The sequence below is a fragment of the Adelges cooleyi genome, unplaced genomic scaffold (genome assembly GCF_023614345.1).
Source record: "Adelges cooleyi isolate 19-005CV unplaced genomic scaffold, UGA_ACOO_1.1 ACOO_flye_CR_arks_rails_tigmint_CR_PRNA_108, whole genome shotgun sequence".
In the NCBI taxonomy this organism is placed as follows: domain Eukaryota; kingdom Metazoa; phylum Arthropoda; class Insecta; order Hemiptera; family Adelgidae; genus Adelges; species Adelges cooleyi.
The window spans coordinates 4,157,551-4,181,200 of record NW_026095761.1 but is presented as its reverse complement, the minus strand read 5'-3'; the positions used below and the strand labels follow the sequence as shown (position 1 = coordinate 4,181,200).

At 33.9% G+C, this 23,650-nt stretch overlaps 1 protein-coding gene across 2 annotated transcripts in view; it reads left to right on the top strand.

Annotated features, from left to right (window-relative positions):
• Positions 1-23,650, top strand: part of LOC126838551 (ecdysone-induced protein 78C) — a 55,648-nt gene extending 31,998 nt beyond the window's left edge. Inside the window, exons 2-8 of one of the 2 annotated variants that reach the window (XM_050573059.1) lie at positions 4,731-4,852; positions 8,707-8,848; positions 14,385-14,713; positions 16,590-16,734; positions 16,804-16,961; positions 17,793-17,972; positions 19,448-23,650. In XM_050573059.1, coding sequence (XP_050429016.1) covers positions 4,731-4,852; positions 8,707-8,848; positions 14,385-14,713; positions 16,590-16,734; positions 16,804-16,961; positions 17,793-17,972; positions 19,448-19,645 — 1,274 coding nt within the window. In that variant the 3' untranslated portion in view covers positions 19,646-23,650. The remainder of the gene's footprint in view (positions 1-4,730; positions 4,853-8,706; positions 8,849-14,384; positions 14,714-16,589; positions 16,735-16,803; positions 16,962-17,792; positions 17,973-19,447) is intronic. The other variant, XM_050573067.1, reaches the window with a different exon arrangement.

Sequence of the window (23,650 nt, the reverse complement as noted above, 5' to 3'; positions counted from 1 at the left end):
TTGTGAACAGAAAACCGAATAGATGAGTTTTAAATTAATCAATCTCGGTGTAATACACACACACACACACACACACATTGGATTGGTCGTTCGGCACTTTGTGCTGCGCGTGCTGTTCAAACGATCACGGCAAATGTCATAACAGTCATTACTGTAATCGACTTGCACGGGTCGATGTGTACACACATACAGTCTGACTTGTGTGTGGATATACAGATATATGTATATTGTACAATATGTGCTGTGTATTATTTGGTACTACCGCCAGATCCCACGCTAGGTGCGGCTCCAAGTCATTAACGGCCACCGGCTGTCTCCCTTAGACGGCGTCGTCGGGCATTTGTGCGTGGTCACGATTCGTCATTTTCTTAACACCTCAGACGTTTCAGTCTTGTGCATAGGTACATACACTCACATTTCCTATAATGTTTAATTTGTCGTCTAGCCCGCCATGATTACACGCCCGTTAAAAAAATCGATTAACGTTTACGGCCAAAAGAGTATTGTAGTAAAAAAAAAAAAAACAACAACTTTTTTCATTTTATATTTCCTCCACCGAGGTGTGCGTTACCGGGAGGTCTAGGAATTTTTACAAGCTAAACCGTACCATCATAAATATATTACACTGACCAATGCGGGCGTGCCAACAAAGCTGGGGGCGTCTGTGCGCACGTTCTTAGATAAAAAAAAAATCATATTTTTTATTATCATACAAGTCGTATGTTTAGCCCGAGTCGAGCACTTTAAATGTGACTTCTTGCGGAATAAAAAAGTTTTAAACGCTCTCCTTTATTGACAATGTTCATAAGTTTAAGTTAAAAAGTATACCGTGAGTTTTGACTTAGTATATCTTTTTTTCTTCTTATAATTAGCTCAACCACACATTATTTAACAACAACGTAAATTAACTCTATCTTCTTTCTTTGGCGTTGTAACAAATGATATTTTTTTCAACTCTTAAGATTTAACTAGCTAGCTTTTTAAAAGCCTAACCGAGTTATTATCATGAACCGTAACCGGTCCAACCTTGCTAATATAGTTGAACGTTTACCCGAATAACATTGTAATAATCAACAGAGTTGGCCAATTCGTTTTGCATATATATATATATATATAAAATTTAGAATATCGTACCAAACGTTTCGGCCGATCCAGTGATGCATAACATTGCACAATATTATTATGCCAATAGCTGGAGTGAACAGTGTATAATTTCTTTTACTTTCCAAGTCGATTACAATATTGGTTGTTATGACATTTGCCGTGATCGTTTGAACAGCATAAAGTACCTAACGGCCAATCCAATATGTGTGTGTGTTACACTGAGATTAATTAATTTAAAAATCATCTATTCGGTTTTCTATTCACAACATTGTGATCCAAGATTCGAGGGACTCTGTAGAATATAAAATATGATTTTTGATTATATTTTATATATTTTTGCTAACTCTGTATTTAATAAAATAATAAGTAAAACTCGTTACTGATTTTTTAGTAACTAAGTTAATATATTTCATAATAATTGCATTGGAGGTTATAAATTGTAACTAATAACTATATGTTACACGTTACAAATTAGGAAAAAGTAACGCGAAAGTTACAAAAGTCCATAACTCTTGTCACTTTCACGTTACATTTTACCTTCTAGCTACTCGTAAAATAACTATCGACATCGTCCGCGTGTATTGTGCATTCTGTAAAGATGAAACGTTTAAAGTACATACACCGCAGCATTGGTCAATTCCTAAACAAATTCTTATTGTAATGGCTATTGGTCGATAGCAACCTAGAAATAACGTTTCTCACATATTTCTTAGTTTTGTTTAAATATTGCTTTCTTAGACGAACCACGAAATTCCGATAAGATCTGGGAATCGCCAACGTATTGTTTTTTTTTTTTTTTTATATATACGTTTATTATTATATTTTTTTTGTTTCTTTACTGTCACGATCGCCGGACCAGATACAAAACACGATCACTGGTGCACCGGGACCGGCACGAGCACCTGCTGATGCAGCGTGTAAGTACTTCACAGTTCACTCTCTCCCGCGTCCGGTTGCTACACCTATAGCCGGGCTATTACGCCATCGATACAATAATATTACCCTTTCCGTGTGTGTGTATATATATATATATACCTATACATAGAGATATACGTGCAGTGTAATATGCATACCAGGAACCGTCCGTAAAATCTGTACACGTGCATCTTTTATCCGCTTCGTGTGTGCGTAGGACTGTTTTGATTTTTTTTTTCTTACAGTCAGCGAGGAGGATACGATTGGTTCCTTATCCACGAGGCCCAGATCCCCTCCCCTGTTTATCTGTTGCATCTGTATAATTTCTAACGAGAAAAATATATTACATAACGATAATTATTATAAGTTAGGAGAATCGCCTCAACGCGGACACGAGTTAGACAAAGTGTGTCGTCCAAAAATATTAAAACGGAGCAAATGTAAAAGCCATTTTCGGTTAGCAAAAAAAAAAAAAAATCAACAATTTATGTGTGTTTAATTTTGCGATATTGCATTAATATATTGCATATCAATAAACTTGTTGATTATTTATTTTAGTAAAAACCCGTTATTCTATTGATTTTACATCTATTCATTCTTTTTTTTTTACTTTGTTTAGTTAGATATATAAAGGCCGTGTTGGTCATAAACCAAGGATCTATGTTATTTTTTCAAAAGTACCAAAACTACGAAACTCAGCAGTAACGAAGTTACAAAATCAGTTACTTTTTAGTTACCACGTTACATTAGTAACTTCCGATTCAACCTTGTTGCTATTTACGTTATTTTTTTTTGTAGTAACTTAACGAGAAAAGAAGTTTGAAAATGTAGTTTTCTTTGCTCGAGGATTGCGGTCGTCGGATCGAAAAAAACTACCTAATATTAATGAAAAACGCCCGTTTCAATACCTAATCATACACATTATTTCTGTCGTCGACACCCCTTTTTTTTCCCCTTCATACTCGACCAAAATCCGCAAATGAGATACAAATTCCAAGATCAAGTTTCCCACTTCTGACGAATCGTCAATTCACAATAATGTTATTGCACATTGTAATATCTCTGTTCGATGGTGTTTTTCGCGTAACTATTTCAAAAGCGACCGGGGGGGGGGGAGGGACTTGATTTATCGTTGACGTTCGTGGCGGGGGTGGAAACGGTGGCGGTGGCGTTTGTGTATCTATATTATTATTATACCCGTGGCCATAAATAGTGTATGATATGCAAGCTTGCCGCGGTATACCGGCCGGAGAGAGGGGTGGTCGTGGCGGGCGGGTACGCGGAAACGAGGGGAAAGCGCAGAATGTAGGGCGTGACAGGTCTGGCGAGTGGCGGCGACCTAGTTACTTGGATACACTACCGGCCGGGGTTGCCCGTCTGTGCCGAGTGCCGGATCGATGGTGGTCGTTCTCGGTACCAAAAGCGACCGTTCTCTGCCCCCCCCCCCTCCGAGGGAAAGGGCCGAAGGGGTGGGTCGGGTGAGTAGAGTCCTAACGTATAAGCGTGTGTATACATGTACATGCACACACACACGCAGAGTTTTCCCTAATAGTCATTGTTGTCGTCCGGGACGACCCGTTCGTTATGTCTGCGGGCGAACTGTGCTCGGAGCCGTGAAGGTATTGTCTTTTCACATCACATTGTAAAAGTACAATCGAGTGTTTTTAATTTTTTTTTTTTTTTGTTTCTCGATATCTTTGAAACGGCTGAGCAAATTTCTGCTTGTAGCAAATCTGTAGATCAGAAATTGTTCCTGAAAGATACGGTTATTGGATAAAAAGTTTAAAAAAATTCACCCCTTCAATATAAAAAAAAAAAAAACTAGGTATTCCCTATTATTACGCTGTTGTATACTATATCGTTATATTATATAATATCCCTACGATATACCTGTTATCTCTTTTGTCCTAATCACTTATATATCTTGTTTCATTTATCACTTATATGTTATCTCGTTATAACTTATCTCTTGACTCTCTTATATCTCTAACTGAAAGTAAAAGTGTAACGCGAAAATGGATGAATGAAACTTCTTGTATCCAGCTTAATAACATATTCATGATAATTTTCCATATTATTTTTCAACTTAAAATTACAGCGCGCCATGACTTTTTCAAAAGTAGTAGAAGAATGGGTTCCAAATTTCTAGAAACCCCTTCGTTAAGTGGCTTTTTAATATGAAATAATAGAGTTTATGGTCTGAAAATTAGACTGAAGGTAGATCTAGAAATGGGGCTGTTATAATACTTGTGAAATTTTCTCAACAGTCTGTAAAAATAGAAAAAATTACACTTTGATTGTAGTAAATTTCTAGGTTGCTATGTTGAGAGAGTGAATCAACTGTCAACAGGTATCCGAAAAATTGTTTTATACCTACTACTGTTAATTACGACCTGTGCGAAACAACAGCAACAAATTATTATAGGCTGAAAATAAAGCCTATTTGTATGCATTATCATCACAATGCGCTTCAAACAAATATCCAAAAGCCAAATGCAAAAAACTTGGATCAAAATTCCTATTTTTAATAAAAAAACATATAAAAGATAACTTTTCCAAGTAAATGCTTTTAATTGGTTTTTACACGTTGCTTGTAGAAAAAAACTAAAATCCATGGTTCCTTTTACTTACCTACTCAGTTAAGTTTTGGCTAAGTTGTCCGTATTTTTCGATTAGTTTTCATTAATATATACAAATATTTTTTTTTGTAGATCAACATTTTGCGGCAGCCGATTCCAACACCACGCCTGCTAAATCGTTCGTGCCGTGCCGTGTGTGCGGCGACAAGGCTTCAGGATACCACTATGGAGTCACATCGTGTGAAGGCTGCAAGGTAAACAAACAAAAAGACCTAGTTGTTTTCTCCACTACACGGAATCTTTTATCTGTTATCACTTATATCTTGTCTCTGATCACTTATCACTTATCTGTTATCTATTATCTCTAACTGAAAGTGAAAGTGTAACGCGAAAATGGCGGCATGAAATGTCTTGTATCCGGCCCAATAACGTGTCCATGTTAATATTATAAACACCGCCGTTTTGTTTTAAGTACCGAGTCCCAACAACCGCCGTTAGAAATGGTAATAAACGATTTAAAGTCCAAATACAAAGTTGTTTTATTATACATTAAAACATGAATACCGTAGAGCTTGAGTCACATACCAAATCGGTTATCGCTTATAAGTCCAGACGTTTAATCCGAAATTCTCGACCAAAAAAAAGGAAAATAAAGAAAACTGCAATGGTACTTCGGTAACGCTATTTTTATACCTCATCGCTTATGTATGAACTATGGTTTCAAAAATCCATATTGCATCATATTGTCACTTTTGTGTATCCATTTTATAACCTTTTTTTTTTTTACATGCATTAATATTTCAATATTAATCACCGTAAGTGCATGCCATAAGAATTAAGTGTACTCGTGAAACACTCATAACATTTGAAAATTATTTCGGATGGGATTAGAGCGTGCCTTGAGGTTTTGCAACGCTAAAAAATGTAATTCTTGCTTCTCAATTAAAATATTTTTCGACTAGAGATATAAAAAATATATCATGTCCATTGTTTTTTAATCACCGCAAATTATTCTTGATTTATATTTTTTATTACTCTACTTAATATATATGGTTGTAAAGCGTAAAGTGACCTGATGTTTTTACCTTGATATATAATGTGAAACCGTTTTATACTACACCTATGGCGAATCATGAGATAACTTCGTGCAACCCTTATAAGACCGCGATTTTGTATTCTCGACGTTAAATTTAATTAAGGAAAACAACAAAGGTCTAAGTCGCTTGGTCGACATACGCTGGTGTATAATAATAATATTCATTACCGGTTAATTAAATTCCTGGACACACTGTTCGTAAGCCTACCGTTTCCAAAGTCTGTTATGAAAGACTTATTATATCATTATGTTGTAGCACTCGAAAACGGATAAAAAGTTTAAGTTTATTTCAACAGAAGAAGGGTAAAACTATATTTAAATTACTCTGTACAATTTCAAAGATAAATTGCATCTGAGATCATTCACTCTACCTTAAACTTGCCAGTAAAATAAGTCAACTTCCCTCGACATTCCACATAAATGCAAACGGAAACGGTCATTTTATCTGGACAGGTGTTTGTGTGTGTGCTTAAGGTTAAAGCAATTGATTTTTTTTTTTACCGTTAATCCGGAGTGACTTTGTCGGATAACGCCTTATAAACAAACACTTTTTTCCTCCGTCCGGCTCTTATAGTAGTTTTTCTGCTAGCATAGTGTCTATATACACTAAGCACACAAGCCAAACCGTTGTGAGTATATTATGAAATAAAAAAAAAACAAACTGATATCCTCTTTGTTTAAACCGCAAATACCGCATTCGCATGTACTATAATAGATAATACAATATTTTATTAGCTGTTAAACGAACACGCCCAGAGTCTGTTATAATAATAATTCACCGAACGTTTTCCATAAAGAACCGCGGACGGCTAATTAATTTAACCGGATTATAATTATTGAAGTGAGACGGGTATGTATGTGTGTACTTGTGTACATTACATATATTGTGTTTGAGAGATATAATTATATGTATATATATATTAGTATGCGTACGGACAGTGCGTTGACTTCACCATGTCCATATGTGTTATTCAACTCGCGTCGTTAATAAGAGTTAGATACACACACACCGCTCACACATTCATGTATTCTTATTATGTATAGTATATAAACATACCTATGAGTAGAACGTGTGAGCGTGAAAGAGGTAGTATTTTTTTTTTTTTTTGGTAAGTAATCTGTCATAAGACATTAAGTAGATGAAAAAACGGCAATAATTGACCGAGAAGATGAATGAAGAATTTGCATCCAGCCACTTCCATAGTGTTCCATGTAATCAACAAACCTATTTAGTATAAAATGATGATACCGCGCCGACCGATTTCCCGAGCATAGTAAATTATTAACCAGATGAGATTTAAAATTTAAAAAAAAACATTTTTTTATACTATATACTTGACCGTTTAAAATAAACTAGCGCTCGCTTTAAAACGGGTGTGGTGCCTTATAATATATTTTCGGTAGTGGGCGAGAGGGCAGTAAGTGTGATTCTTTTTTTTTTTGCTGAAAACGTTTATTAGAGGAAAAACGAGCAGGTGCGGATATAATACGGTTACCGTTGGATTATCCGGTTCTTTGACCTTCGTCGTTTTTTTCTCCTTTTACGTTCGCAATATTAAGAATAAATACTGTGTAACGGCAATGCATTCTTTATATAGTATTATCGTTTTACATCCGACGAGATTCGCGCAGTACCCGATGCGGGTCGGCGTGATCCGTCTCGCTTCACAAGAAAATATCATCGTAGATAGAGATTGTGACTAGTTCGATCAAGATAAAAGTAGTTTTGATCGTACGGTGTTTGTCTAGACAAAACGATGGCGATTCCAGCACAATTTAACCACCAGAGCAGTATAAAAAAAAAAAAAACTAGTTTTTCTCTCTGCTCTACGGGAAAACATTGAATCGAGGATTGGATGTTTTAGTATCTGTTATCTGTTATCTCTTATCACTTATATCTTATCTCTAATCTCTTATCTCTTATCACGTGAAAGTGTAGCGCGAAAATGGTGACACGAAATTTCTTGTATCCGGTCCAATAACATAATATGAATTTTAAAAACCGTAAGGTAGTCTTTGGAAGCTGAAAGACGAAATCTAGGCACATCCATGTCAAAAAATCTATTAATTAATTTTTAAATTTAACTTTCGTATCGCTTCAAGCACGTTGGTAAGGAGAGTAGAGATAGGACTAGGTGGATTAGCCGATGAGGGATCAGGGGAAGAGAGGGGGGTTCTTTTCCTATCCTCCTCTTTTACCTTTTAGCCTACTCCTGCCTTCCCTGCTATCCACCCCATTTAGATCTCTAATATCTTATTTCTTGTCTCATACCTCTAATCTCTTATCTGTTATCTCTTAACTACAATCTCTTATAATGTACTTACATATTCCGTGACTTGACGCAAATTTTGGAATGACCCACGAGGTAAGACATATTCATTTCAAAATTGTGGTCGAGGCGGTCATTAAACTTGATAGTGATCAAATCATTTTTTTTTTTTTTTGTAGACATATCAAATAATATATTATTATTTCGGTAGTAAAATTGATTTGCATAATTGCAAAATACTTTTAGAAAATATCAACTCTTAGTTTTTTGTCCAATCACCACGTTGTTAGTTACCGTTCTGGTTAAGTACGTTATATTGTTATTTTACAGAAAGCTCATTGAAAGTGTAAACGTATAAGATTGTTTAAAAATATAATAATATATTCATCGTGTAACACGGTATAGGTTATGGCCTTCTTGAAATCAAAACTTAAAATACATTTTAATTGAATCGTTAATTAGGCGAAAAAATACTCGGAAGGCTTTGCTTCACGTGTTGTATTTTTTTGTGAGTTTTGCTCGAATTTTACATAAATTACAACATAACAAAAATCAATTTTTTAGCGTGAGACTTGAAAAAAAAATCTAAAATAAAAACCACACATAAAAGCACAACCTAAGCTGTTTGTAGACCTGACAAAGCAGTTTCAGTCGAACCTAGACCAATGTCCGTGGATAATAATTAATAATATACTATATTATGATATTGTGTACTCAACTGTGTGTTTTTGTTGCTTCACAGGGTTTCTTCAGGCGGAGCATACAAAAACAAATCGAATACCGGTGTCTGAGGGACGGAAAATGCTTGGTAATACGTTTAAACCGAAACCGATGCCAGTACTGTCGTTTCAAGAAATGCCTGACTGTGGGCATGTCCAGAGACTGTAAGTATATACACTATACGTGTGCATAGGGCAATTCAAATTTCAAATGTTACGGTGTGTATTTTTTCTATGAAAGTATATAGTTATGATTTCAGCGGCACTAGTTTGAAATAAAATCCTTATTGTATGTGTATACAATATTCTAGTCGAAAACAATATTTTGAAAGGGTAACACGAAGGAGTGACTTTTAAAAGTCATCTGTTTTTTGGGTGTACCTAACCGAAAAGCAGTGTGATGTAATGCAAAATGACCGATGATGTAATGACCGGTCGATAACCAGTTTTGGATGAATACCTTTCGTGTTATTAGCATTTAACGAGGTAGATTGCAGTGTTATTTATATCCGCATTTGCTTCCTCGCCTAAACGTTAAATCCTAATAACTCGACACGCGTTAATTGAATTTCGGTCACGTATATACTTAGATTGCAAAAACCCTCTTGATTGAAAAATAAACACTTTTCAAAGCCACGCCGGAGCAACTGAAATGAAAAACTTACTACGTTAACCGTCCATTTATCAAGCATATTGCATCTAAGTACAATCGTTTTCCGACTAGAAACATAAATTATTATTCTATTAACGAAACAGCCTATGTCAGTCTTACACCTGCGGTTAGGTCCAGACGGTCAAAAGCTAGGTATTGATACAGACATTTATCAGACCTTTAGATTGTTGCATTGTCTTGATAAATTTCTTTGTACTATACTAGAGAATTCTATCGTTTTCCAAACAAAAGCGCTTTTAATTTATTTTTTAAACACATTGCTATCTATGGTCTCAATCACCTCTTTCGTGAGTATAAGGTACTGAATAATGGATTATAAGTATAAAATTGGTTGTAGAATGTCTAACTGAGACACTATTCGTTCACAACGGGTAGTAACCATTTTCGTCTCGACAATGGCTTTAGTTACCTAAATCAAATCACTAGCTTGTATTCAGTTTTACCGTTCGAGTTGAGACTTGAGACCAATAAATTCCTATTTGACAAGATTTTGTACCGGGGGAGGGGGGAGGTTTTGTTTTATTATTGATGCTCAAGCAACCTAACATGAGCTCAAGCACCATTGTAAAGGTACATATCCCCATTCAGCAGTTGACCTCTACTTATTAAACAGATTTAGATAATTGCTGTACTGGTTAAAAGGTGAACAGTTAAAAAGAATATCAGGTCTATACGTTTTTCAGTTTTTGGTCATTTTCTTAGATTTGCCCACGGCTTAAACGAGCCATGATTTTTTTATTGATAATATCAACTCATTATTTCGGTTGATTAACGATTAAAAACTTAGTGGTGTTATTTATAAGTAAGTATAAATCATATAAAAAAAAAATTATAATAATAATAAAAGGCGATTTTTAGATAGGATAAGGATAACTTGATTAAAAAAGGGTACCTTTGTTTCTAATAAAACGAAATGATTGGCAGCAAAAGCAAGAGTATTCAATGGTTTTCCAAATAAACGTTATGGCATCGTTTTTGGGTAGTTATCACAGCAACTAGGAATTGGGATTTTGAGGTCTGGTTTTTTGAGTTGCCCTAAAAGTTTTTCTTTTTTGTATTTCCTTCTTAGTTGGCTTTTCGACGAAGAGGGTCTGAGTGAATATGTACCGGACGTGTAATTCGTGTCAGATGTCACACGGTCGTTCCAATTTGTAAGTAGTATAATTTCACTTGTCGCTGTATAAAACATATTATGGTAATCACATCCGTACGCATAATATCAAGTGCAAGGTAATATGGTTGTTGTACAAACGACGTCATCCTATGAAACAGGGCGATTCATTAAGAACGAGACGGATCATGTTTTCTGAAAACAATTGCAACCGTGTAGTTTATGTTTTTGAACATTTTTTCTTTTTGTTTTTGTTATTTTTACAATACTATAAATGTATAAAACAACTAAATTTTAAACCTTTTTTTTTTTTTGGTATTTTTCCAGAGCTCTATCGACTTTTCCGGTCTAAGCGATAACGTATATTATACATAATTTTTTAAAATCAAGAATAATTGCCTAAACATTTGAACTGGCCGATAACCACTTTTGGATAATTAATTTTGACGTTATTAAAGTTTACGACGGGAGGAGGGTCAGGTAAACTTTAGTAACTTGAAAAGTAATTATCTTTGGAAACTAACTAGTCATCGACCAGTCGCAATTCTTAGCGAATAGGGTTAACCCTAGGAAACCAGTGTCTTATCCTTGACGAATCCCCCTGTATAAGCCGTATGACATTTGGCACGCATGGCGAAGGCAATGGCATGTGGCAAAAGGTGTGCGCCGGCCGTAGGTGTTTTTTTTTTGTCTTTGGACAACGACTGTGTCTAAAATATAATATGTAGATTCATATTATGTTTAACCGTATGTGTGTGTGTGTGTAAGTTGATCTTCGGCCACTGAACTCTAAAATCCGGTGTCAAAAGTGCTAAACCGCGGGCACACATTTGACTAGAATAATAAGGTAGGTAGGTACTGTGTGTGTGTTTGTACAGAAGGCAAAATTGGATTATGGGGGGCGCATCGCTGCATCCCCGAGATAGTAGTTAGGTCACCTACCTAAAAATGTATTAACATTTTTAATTAAAAAATAACGTTGGAGAGTTGCACGTCAACTACAAAAGTTATACACGGTGCATATAATGTTTATAATATTAAAACAGACACGTTAATGAACCATAGCGGACGCATACGTCCAACTAAATATACCTAATTATATTATAAAAGCACCCAGAAGCCAAATAATAGTATTATGTATTTACATAATGGCCAATATACATAACTATATATAATATACATATATTATCTATATTATAATAATATATAATATATGTATATATTGTCGGTGGAAACACTTCACTGTCGACGGGCAGTGTTTTAAGTAATTTTAATTTTTTTTTTCGTATCCGAAAGCGTTTTCGAAGAAGCTAATGTAAAAACTAAAGTTCCATACAACGATAAATTTGTAAACATTTTCAAACGGTTTCATACGATAAAAAATAGCGAATATTTGTCTAATACATTTTTAAAAACGTTAGTTAAAAATATGAAATATGAATATAAATATGTGCACCTAATTTTTTCACAATAATATTATAATAAAATATCATTTTACAAATGTTTTTTTGAAAAAAAAAACCCCATTTTAACAATATGTTAACCGTACCAAATGTTCGTTTAATGTTTTTCGAAATCTCTTGAAATATTTAAACGCAATTTACTGGAATGTATAGAGTTTGAAGTGAAATATTCAAAAAGACTCATTTGAAATAGATTTTCCGTTTTCGGTATTTTGTAGTCCAAGTACATGAAATTTCTGTATTTTTTTTATTTAGTAAAAGGTAGTTAAACAGTTATTATGCTATACTGTAATATTAGTTAACATTATATTATATAATAATAGCTATTATAATATTAGCTTTTTGATGCGGGACTGAGCTTTATCCATAACTTCGACGGTCGATTCTATTATAAATTTAAATAAAATTAGTCTCCTTAATGTGTTCCGGTATAAGCAAGCCGAATTGATGTAAAATGTAATTTTAACAGTAAATTGTGCGTCAAGTCCTAATTGGAAAATTAAAATAACGAACCACGTATGGTCGGCTGTAAACGACGGTATAATTTTGCCACGTTAATGGCTTAGTCACGACCACCATCATCCCTAGGGTATGGTTTTCAATTATAAAATACTTCATGTTACACGATCCGTAGATACACATATAATCAGTCGGAGGTTTGGTTCCTAAACACGTTTGCCAGAAACTAATATAACATAACTAGAGATTACATCGCAGTCAATTACAATGATTTGCCTCGTGCAGGCGCGTTTCAATAATAATAAGCAAAATAAATACACTACAATTTGCATAACACACAAGAAATGATTTTACTTGGGGGTGAAAAAAATTAATACCATATAAATGTGTTTATTTAAAAAAAAAATGTATTTTAGTAAATAAAATTTGATTACCGTCTGCTGTAAACAGTATATTATAATAATATGATAACACCGACGCGACGGCCGGTGTTTTTTTTTTTATTACTTTTGTTAAATGCCTGAAATGAATTACAATTATTTACAACCGCAGTACAATCGTAGGTACGGGTAATGTTCGATTTACTTAAATTAATTAGTACAATATTCAATGAAATTTTGCGTTAGATAAATCAAATATAAAAGTTATTTAAACAAACTTTCGAAGCGATAGGGTCTATTTAAATAAATCACCCGTTACTTGAACAAGTTGCAAAGCACTTTGATGCAAATTGCAAGAAACACCAATGGCAGCATTAAAACGCATTGGTAAATAGTCCCAAAGTCGAAAAGCGTGTTTTCGTTTTTCTCATTTGAATATTAATTATCTTTAATTTATTAATGTATGCATGATTTAATTTGGTTTTTATTTGGTTAAGCGTTTATTCGACAAAACAATAATGTAGATAAAAAAAGAAAGTTAAGAGATTATTCATTTTTTTTTTTTTTTACATTATATTATAAATAATTAAAAATCATAATAAAAAATTACAAATACTTATTGATGTATAAAGTAAGTGAGTTTTATATAAGGTTTTTTTGATACTTTCAAAACCTGATTTTATTTTTGATAATTTGTATTAGTACGCAACGTGGACGTGTCATTGACTCTGCGTTTTTTGATTATTATTTGTATAACTCTTTAGAAATTGAATATTATTATACTATACTATCGTCATTTATTGTTCACTCTCAATGTGATCGCGTAGAGTTTAATAGCCCTTTTCAACGCACATCCTTTTACATTATCTTTAGCTGTTATTCTACTCTCTTCCGTCGCTGTAGTCTGCCAGAAACCAAAACCAAAACCAAGATAAAGCAAAAGTGTTATTAAATTTGTATCTAAAATCCCATTATATGTAAAAAAAATTGTCATAGATTTACTACGTACGTCTAATGGTGATCGTCTAAACCAATTAATCTAATATTTTGCTTAGTTTTATTGTACAAAGGTAGAACGCATTCAGTTAAGAGTTAAGTGCTGGAACCGTTCGATTAGTAAGATAGGCAATATAATTGCGCTCGTGCACGTTGTGTAACTCACTTTCGTCGCGCACGGGGTAACTATCATACAACAGAGTATTTAATTGAAAGAAATAACAATCAATAGTGTTCACGCATATTGTCACAGTTGACTAATAGTTGCTTTATCTGGACCGGTAAACGATTACGAGTCACCCCGCGACTCGAAATAATGCAACTTTGGCAAAATATAATAACGTTTCAACGAAACGCACAATAAAATTAACATGGATATTGGGCTGGATACAATAGAAATATTGTACGTTGCCGTTTTCGCGTTACACTTTCACTTTCACGCGGTAAGTGATAGAGTGTGATAACAGATATACCGAAACAGGTATCCACGGTCCGATGTTGTTCGCAGAAAACAACTAGTTTTTTTTTGTTTCTCGCCACTCTAATTAACGAACCGAATTTTATTTTTCGACGCAAATAGCTAACAAACGTTTGTGTGTTTTGTGTGTGTTCACAACAGCCGTTCGATACGGAAGGGTGCCGAAGAGATCCCGCGAGCAGCTCGACTCGGAAACGAAAACGGTGACGGCGGCCGACTCGATGGTTACCGCGGCCGTGGTAACCACTACGACCACTACCCCGTCGGCGCCGGTCACCATAGCCGCGGTCACCCCGGAAGCGATAACCACCGCGGCGGCGGCGGCGGCGGCGGCCGTCATCGAGACCAACTGCGGCAGCGTGTCGGTGTCGTACGACGTGATCGCCGCCATATCGCAAGCTCATCTCACCAACTGCGATTACACGGACGAGCTGACCAGAACGCTGCTCCGGAAACCTGTCGCTTCGCCCGTGAGTAGCACTGCACCTAACACGAGGGGAGGGGGTGAGGAGGGGGGGGGGTTGTAGAAAAGTGTCCCGTGTCCTGACATGAACACGGATTATCCGAAAATCCGGATTTCGGATTACTACACGAAAACACCGGGTTTTGAAAATCCGAATTTCAGGTTTCATCGTGCTGGTTTTGCGTTTACTTTATCAATTATTTACTGCCACTATAGTTCTGTGCACGGATATAGGTGTATTAATCAGGAACGAAGCGATACTTGTGAAACATTTATGGGTATTAAATTCCACATTTTCGAACAGTCGATTCTGGTATTTAGTAAATTGTCCAGACATTTTCTTCTGCATAAAAGAAAATGCATTTTATATTATTAAGCAATTTATCGTGTTTACTTTTATTATTATTCATCTTGTAGGATAATAAAGTTAAAAATCGATTTGTAAAGATTTAATCTTGTTAACATCACAAGCCACTCATGGAGACCATACAATAGATCCATAATCCAAGATAGACCGAAAAGTGCAATATATAAAGTTTTTAAACATGCAATATTTTGAAATTCATTACAATTCCGTCTTAAAATTCCTAATGTACGTTAAGCTTTATTACAAATACATGGGATGTGTCTCGTAAAAGATAAATCACTAGATAGGAAAACTCCTAGACCTTTAACATGATTTACAGCAATGAGGTTACAGCCATTAATTAATAATACTGGTGATAATTATAAGATTTAGTTCTTGTAAAAGTAATTTGTAAACATTTACTCTCATTAATTTGCAATCAGTTTTTTAATGACCGCCATTAAAATTTATCCAAATCAGACTGCAATTTATAATAATCGCTGGGTGATTGAATTTGCATATACAGCTTCAAATCATTGGCAAATTTCATCAATCTGTTCGTTTGTTATGACTTTGCAAAGATATTACATTTCCCCTTATAATTATCATATTATATGATAATTAACTTCGGCTTTCTAAATTCCAGTATTTCATAAAATTCATATTTATGTTTGCATTGTCCGATAGACGAGATAAACAGACATGACGAAATGTTTTGAGATAATGATAGACAAGCGGACCTCATCTACCTATTCAAACACAGTAACGGTGACAGGGATATTGAAAGGGTCAATATTATTATTTAATAGGAATCTGTTGGGCTACTATTATCAGAACCGAATGAATATTGATCTTAAATTCAAATCATTACATTGTCATAGCAAACGGAGAGATTGATGAAAATTAAAAAATTAAAACCCTAACAATTTTTTTAATTGTTTGTCTTTATATTTATGGAATTAAAAACATATGTTCTCATTTGAAAATAACCAAGTCCATACTTATAAAATAATTGTCAAAATATTCATATTTTCCGAGGAAATGAGTGTCCTACATCAAATGGATTACCTGAATACACTATAAAAACTATTATTTGAGCCGTTACTTTAATACTTTAACCTTACGTTTCTCAACTTTGAACTATCGCGACTTACACCACTTTTGGCCTTGACAGATCGTTTGTCAATTTCTCGATAACCCATACTTAATACTAATGTTTATATATTTTATAAATTTAGTTGTTCATTTCATACAACATAATTGAGTTGATATTGTGTACGTCCTATCGTTATAGTTTTGACATTTTCTTTTGTTGTATTTGTTATTTTTAAATTCATTTCTATTTACAATTAATTTCTGAACCGTATATATCGCTTTTTAAGTAATGTATAAACAAAATATCTTAAATAAGAGTTTTTAAATTCCAAAATCCGGTTTTGCAAAATTCCGAACTCTGGAACTTTGGGAAATGCGGATTTTTGCTCTAATATGGTTAGGTTATGCATGCAACTAATTGCTAAATACGTTTCGCTTTTAGCCGGCCCAGGGTTGTTCTAGTCCTGAAGTGGCTTCCTCGACGGCCGACAGCGAGGAACAGCAAAAGATCTGGCTATGGCAACAGCTGGCCGCGCACATCACGCCGACGGTGCAGAGGGTAGTGGAGTTCGCCAAGAGGGTGCCGGGTAACTATAATTGACACGGTCGACCGAATGCCGGGGCAATGACGTTGATTGACCGTATTTTGCTTGCAGGTTTCGTGGACCTCAGTCAAGACGACCAACTGATATTGATCAAAGTGGGATTTTTCGAACTGTGGCTGTGCTACGTTTCCAGACTGGCCACGGACCTTTCGTTGACCTTCTACGACGGCACGTTCATCACGAGACAGCAACTGGAACTCATTTACGACGTAGGCAAACATGTTTGTTGTCACAACCGCCGACGCACGTGCGAGTCCCACACACAGTTGTTCGGCCAAAAACAAAACGCTCGGCTCCTAGGTTTTCCAGATAGAGGCAACGATTGTTTTTAACGCTGTGTCCGATCCTAAACAAATCAAACTCTGCCAACACATCCTCGGCGACGATCGTAGGCATTTTAAAACTGTCGGCGACCAAACGAAGAACGCCCAGTCGCAATGCGAAAACCTCGGTATACACAACAGCGCTGTTATCTATAACACAGACAATCGATTGCAGTTGGCAGGGTAAAAAAAAAAAAAACGCCAATCGTTGAATGTTCGACGTAGCACGTCACGAACTTAATGGAGTGGTACAAGACACACGTTTCCCGTTGACACGCTTTTCGAACACGTAAACATTACCCATTAGCGTAAAATACATTGGAGAGGTTTATTGATCTTCGACGTCGCCCCTTTGGCAAATGGGCAATACACACACACACAGACCACATAGTGTGCTGGAAAATGCAATTAATAAAAGCCTCGGGTCAACTCGATTCGGAATGCTGTCAACGCAGTCCGGGCGAAATGTTCGTTTCCAAATCAATTACTCACATTTTACACTATCCACTCGAATCCGTTATATAGCCCATAGTGCCAATAATTCGCCCAAAGACCTTTTCGCGGTTACTTTTAAGCCGGTGTTTACACTAACTAATGCTGTTGTGTGTGGAATCGCGTCGTGGGCCAATCGGTCAACACCTTATTATCAATTTACTACACCGCAACGTTTTAACCTTTTTTTGTATACGACAATTGTTCTTCTTTTGACTTTTCCAGGTGGAATTCGCCACTAACGTTTTTCAATTGGTCACGTCGTTCAACAGTCTGTCGTTGACCGACACCGAAGTCGGACTTTTCGCCGCCATAGTCTTGCTGACGCCCGACCGACCGGGAGTGTCTGATGTCAAGACAGTCCAGCACAGTCAGGACCGTATCGTGGAAGCGTTCAAGTTACAAGTAAGTCACTCGTTTGGTTTACATTGTTAACATAAAACGCGAAAAACCACCCGAGACTAGACAACGACGCAACAAACACTTTATCCCCGATTAATCATCCCTTAACAGTCGATCCTGTTCTATCGGTATAGATCCTCTGTTATCTCCTTTTGGACCGGGTCAAACCGTCCCGGTATAAACTCGCTTTGCTGTAGTGAAATTACAAAGTTATGGGCAAAAACTTGCATTTTTAATTTGCAAGAATTTGGTACACAACGGCTGTCGGATATCCGCGGTCGTCGATGTCGTACACAGAAACAATTCACAGATTAAAACGACCTATTATCCTTCATAATCTCCACACACAAGCAGTGTGTGTCTGTATGTTTTTTTTTCTCTGTTAACTATAATCGCAAAATAATGCGCTCGCCACATTTTTCTCGGTACGCCGAGACGTTCGAAGCAAATACCGCCGTGCACACGAGGTGACATCGTGGTCGCCGGATTGTTATTTAAATTTGTTTTCCGTTTGTTTTTTTTTGTTTATTAATTCGTTTGCCTTATTTTGTATTATGATTGTATTTTTTTGCGCGCCAAGAAGATACAGCAATAATTAACAGCGTGCACGCGCCCAATGCGAGGACAATGTTGCGTACACGACACACAATAACAGTATAATTGAACGTTGTAAAATAAAAAATAAAAAAGTATATTTTCTTTTCGACCAGTGTGCAATATAAGTCCGTGGTTTTTTTTTTCGAAGACCACATAACCGATTTGGATGAAAATTGCAACAAAAAAACATTTAGTGTACCGAGATTTGTTAAAAAAAAAAATGTTTGTTTCCCAACATGAAATCAAACCGTCCATTGTAGTACAGATTGATGTAAAAAAAAAAAATTGTCAACTTAGCAATAATAATACCTAACCCAAGGAGTTGCAGGCCAGCTGCAGTGTGACCAGAATGACGAAATTATATTTCTCTAGTAAATATTTTCAATTTTGTTTCTTTACTACAACCATGTGATACAAAATTAATGACTTAATTAGTTGAAATATTATCACATTATCATATGTAATTTTAATTTGTCTATTGATCTGTATGGCTGGTGAGGATTATACTGTGCAGTGTTTAAGAAATAAAAAAAACAAAGTATAGACTTGTAAAGTGGTCACACTGTCGTTCGCCTTCTTGTTTGCAAATAAACGGTACATTAAAGTAATTATGTATCACAATTTTGGAAAACTGTTCAGGAAAAATGCTTTATTTAATTTACCACCATTGGCCGGAAAAAGTGCGTTTTGTATTATCTTTGTAACAAATAAAGCTACAGCTGTTTGTTCCGCCAAAAAGGAACCTAATTTTTACATGAACATTTTTCAACGAAGAAATAATTTTTGATAAGATTGGAGCGTCTCGCACGAAGAACATAAATTATTTTTCTTACTCGCTTATAAACGACTAAATATATTTATTATTATTATTATTTTTGCAGCTGAGCAAGAGTCACGGGGGAGACAAAAATCTAGCACAATCCGTATTGTCGAAATTGCCCGAACTGAGGACCATCGGCCGCCGTCATGTGGCCTATCTCGAATGGTTCAGGTCGAATTGGCACATGCTTAAGTTGCCGCCGCTGTTCGCCGAAATATTCGACATACCCAAATGCGAAGAGGATCTGCATCAAGGCTGAATAAATATTTTTATTATTATTATTATTATTATTACTATTACTTTTTATTTGTTTTGGTTTTTGTTTTACAAATTCCAAACACAAATCGATACTTCCTCAATCGATCGAGCAAAAACGCGTTAACAATCAAAAACTGAAAAACCAACGAAAACGTTAATCGATTTTTTTACTATGTTTTTTTATTTTCTCGTTACATTTAGGTAGGTAACAAATAATAATTTATCTCTCGGATTAACACTGGACTCGATAATATTATATGGAATGCGAATTGCCTATATAGTTTGCCGTTTATGAAAGTGTCCGCTAGTGGGAGGCCGCCAAGTTGTTATGGGTTTTTCCACGATTGATCGAATATAATTTATGATTGCGTTATCACCGTGTGTGCCGATGTGTTATCATCGCTCACGGATATAGATAATAAACTAGAATGCTAACTTGTGATAACGGATGAAGCGAAAAACCGGACCATCTGGGTAGTGTGTATTTTACAGACATTTTTGTTAAATATATAAACACTGATTTAATAAAGATGGTGGAAAATTTGCTTCACCGAACTCTATATTGCCAACAAATAACAGTGAGCGATCTTGTTTATTATCTATATGCGTGACATCGTCTAACCTGGCATTTAAATATTTATCATGGAAAATTATGGTGGCATTTTTACATTCCATGATATTTTGATATACAACATGGCTGCTTCCTAGGTATATTGAGTTCAGTGCTTGGAAATATTATTGTTTGTCGTCGTTTAATAATAACTATATTCCCGTAGGCACCTGTGCTGAAAACCACACACTCTTAGACGTAGACAGATTCTTTGAATTTGTACTTTTGTACAAAAAGAAGCCATTACTTAACCGACGGTCGTTGTTTTTTTCATGTTATTTCATGGAAAAAATAAAATTTGACAGTTAAAAATAGAACAGTGTGGTTTTTCGGGCGGGCTGGAAATATCGTTATCAATAATCATCATTGTTCAAAAACAATAATAGATTTTTGAAATAACAAAAAAATATATATACATATATTTAGGGTTACAACACTAACAATGTATGTAATGCGTAGTATGTTACTTGTTCGCAAACACATATGAACATACATTTTGGACAATTTATTTTATTTTAATCTTTAAAAAACGTCTGTGTAGGAATATCGACAGTGTGTTTTAGAGACACAATAGGTATTTTATAACGTGTACCGTAGAGCGAAAAAAAAAACACTGTTCATCTCGATTCTTGCTTGAGTTGTCGCTATAAAATTTAATCGTTTTCATATCATGTACTTTATTAGGTATTATTATAATTTTTAAATATATTTTTTTTTTTTGTAATTTTTATTTATAATCACATACCTAATGTGTTCAGGGCTTAGTGGAGTACGTATATTGTATTATGCTATGGATGATATAATATTGTACAAATCGCAATAGCTCCCTTCCCTTTTATACAAAACCTACGACCATAATATATTATTTGTTATATATTATGTATTCGGTCTGCAAAAAAAATTAATACTATTGTCCTTGTACTGTGTTCATCAATGACAATCTCGAGTTCGTTTACACGAAAATAAAAAAGACAACGTAAATGACAAAAATAAGCAATAATATATTATAATATTAGTGTTTTTTTAGTATAGATAATAAGTAGAAAAAAAAATCACTGTTAGCTGCGAAATATGTTAGTTATTTCAATTTTCTTACAAATAAAATCTATTAAAACATTCTCCTTTTTTTTTTAACTTTATTATTTCAACTAGTCAACTGAAGCAATTTGGTCCAGCAATTATAAGCAAACAAAAACGCTTTTATGTGATATATATATATAAATACATTTTTTTTTTTAGTTGAATTTTTATGTTATTTTATCTTTTTACATTCCATACGTTCTTTAAGTAAATAAAATTAAACGTAGGCTGTAAGTCTTGATACTTTTTATTATCTTCGCGATATTGTTTATATTTAACCTATACATATGCATATATTTTATAGTTCTTACGCTGTTGTTGTTATTGTTGTTGTTAATCTTTTTTTATTTTGTTAGTTTTTACAAGCAAAACCGTGTAAACGTAGATTACTACAAAACAATGCAATAAACGACCCAATCACCGCAATAAGTATTCTCTACCGGATTAATGGCTGTCTTGTAAAAACCGTCACACGATTTTCTATTTGTTTACTACTCTTCCATCTTCCCTTCGACTTGACTCACTTTCGCACACTACGTCTATTTCTTATTTCACATAATATACTCACAATCGTGCTACTTTACCATTCTCTATCTTTCTTTTCTTCTTCTCGAAAGCGCAAACAAATTTTACATCACAAATTAACTCGTATAAATTACAATGTTGTACACACAGGGTAGATTAGATATTTCAGATCGTTTATAAAAAAATATAAATACTAAATGAAACGTTTCGATTTTCTTTTTTTATATACTTATTGTAACAGTGTAATTAAATTAATTAAATGAAATAATATCATATCTTGTAAGTTTTATTAGAATAATTTTTCAACGCCAAGGTAGTAAATCGAATGATATTGTATAATATTCTTTATTAATTGTATTTAAAACAAAAAAAGACATTTAAAGTTTTTTAAAGTGACAATCACGGATACTGAAATGGACTCACCTTTACCTTTCGCAATAATTAGGATAATGTTTTAATATATATTTTTAGTAACTATAGTGAAATTATAAAAAAAGAAAAAAAAAAATTATAAAAAAAAAGAAATCTCCTTTTTTTGTGATGTTACTTTATTTGATAATACTATCTTAATTTTTTTTACTCCACAGTCTATCCTGTAGTATGATTCTTTTAATTAATCTAGGTGTAAAAGACAGAATTATTTTTTGTAGGTTTTTTTTTATAGTTTAATTAGTAATTTCAATTTGTTTATATTAAAATAGTATAATGCCATCGTCGAACATGTTAATTATTATTGAATTTAGATAAATAGATGCGATTTCGTGAATTTTTAATATTATGACCTTTGAATCTGATTGTTCGACAGAACAGTACATAATATTATACTATAGTAATCGCTATTAGAACAATTTTTGTATTATGATTATTATTATTATTTTTTTACATAGTAATAGATATATCTTTTTTCTACTTTTGTTTTTTTATCGAAAATGACTCGTACGACTATAGCGTTATTTATTATTAACTTAGCGTTAATTAGTTTTTACACGTGTACCTCTTTTTATAGAATTTATATTGTATAATATTAGGTTACTATAGGTATGTAATGTCTTCGACATATTTAAGCATCGAGTAGGCAGATCGTTAAGGAAATGATTAAAAAAAATATTATAAAAATAATAAAAAACATTTACATTAATTAAAAGTAACAAAAGTTTCTTTTAGTAAACCGTTGTAGGATTGATTTTTTTCTGCTAATATATTATTATTATATATTTTACATTAGAACTTTTTTTTATTATTAGTATTTTATTATTATAATTATTAATATTATTATTAAGAGAATGTATTATTTCTTTCGGGTAGATGTATATTTGTTTTTTTTTTTTAGACAAAAATTTAGTAGATGATAATACTATTGTCGTGTAAACATAGTAATACTAAGTGAGTAGACGTGTAGTGGTATTTATTACTGATCTACATAATACTGACATTTTATTTTTTTTGAAGCTCGGTACTTACCGTATCATAAAATTAATAATTATGATTCTTTATCGTTACAAGTTTACATAGACTAATAATTGATTAATTATTATACTTTTGTAAAATTATGTTATCATTAATATTTTTATTATTATATTGTAGCTCCTTTATTCAGTATCGTTATACTATATATTATTATATTATATTATTAAATATTATGTTTTGCAATTTTAGGTTAACGTTTTTATTTTATTTTTTTGTTTATCAGTATTTGTGCTTGTTATATACTACATTATGTTCTATTTGTAATTTTTTATTATTATTATTATTATTATTATCGACACTTTATTTAGAATAATTAGTCCGAAC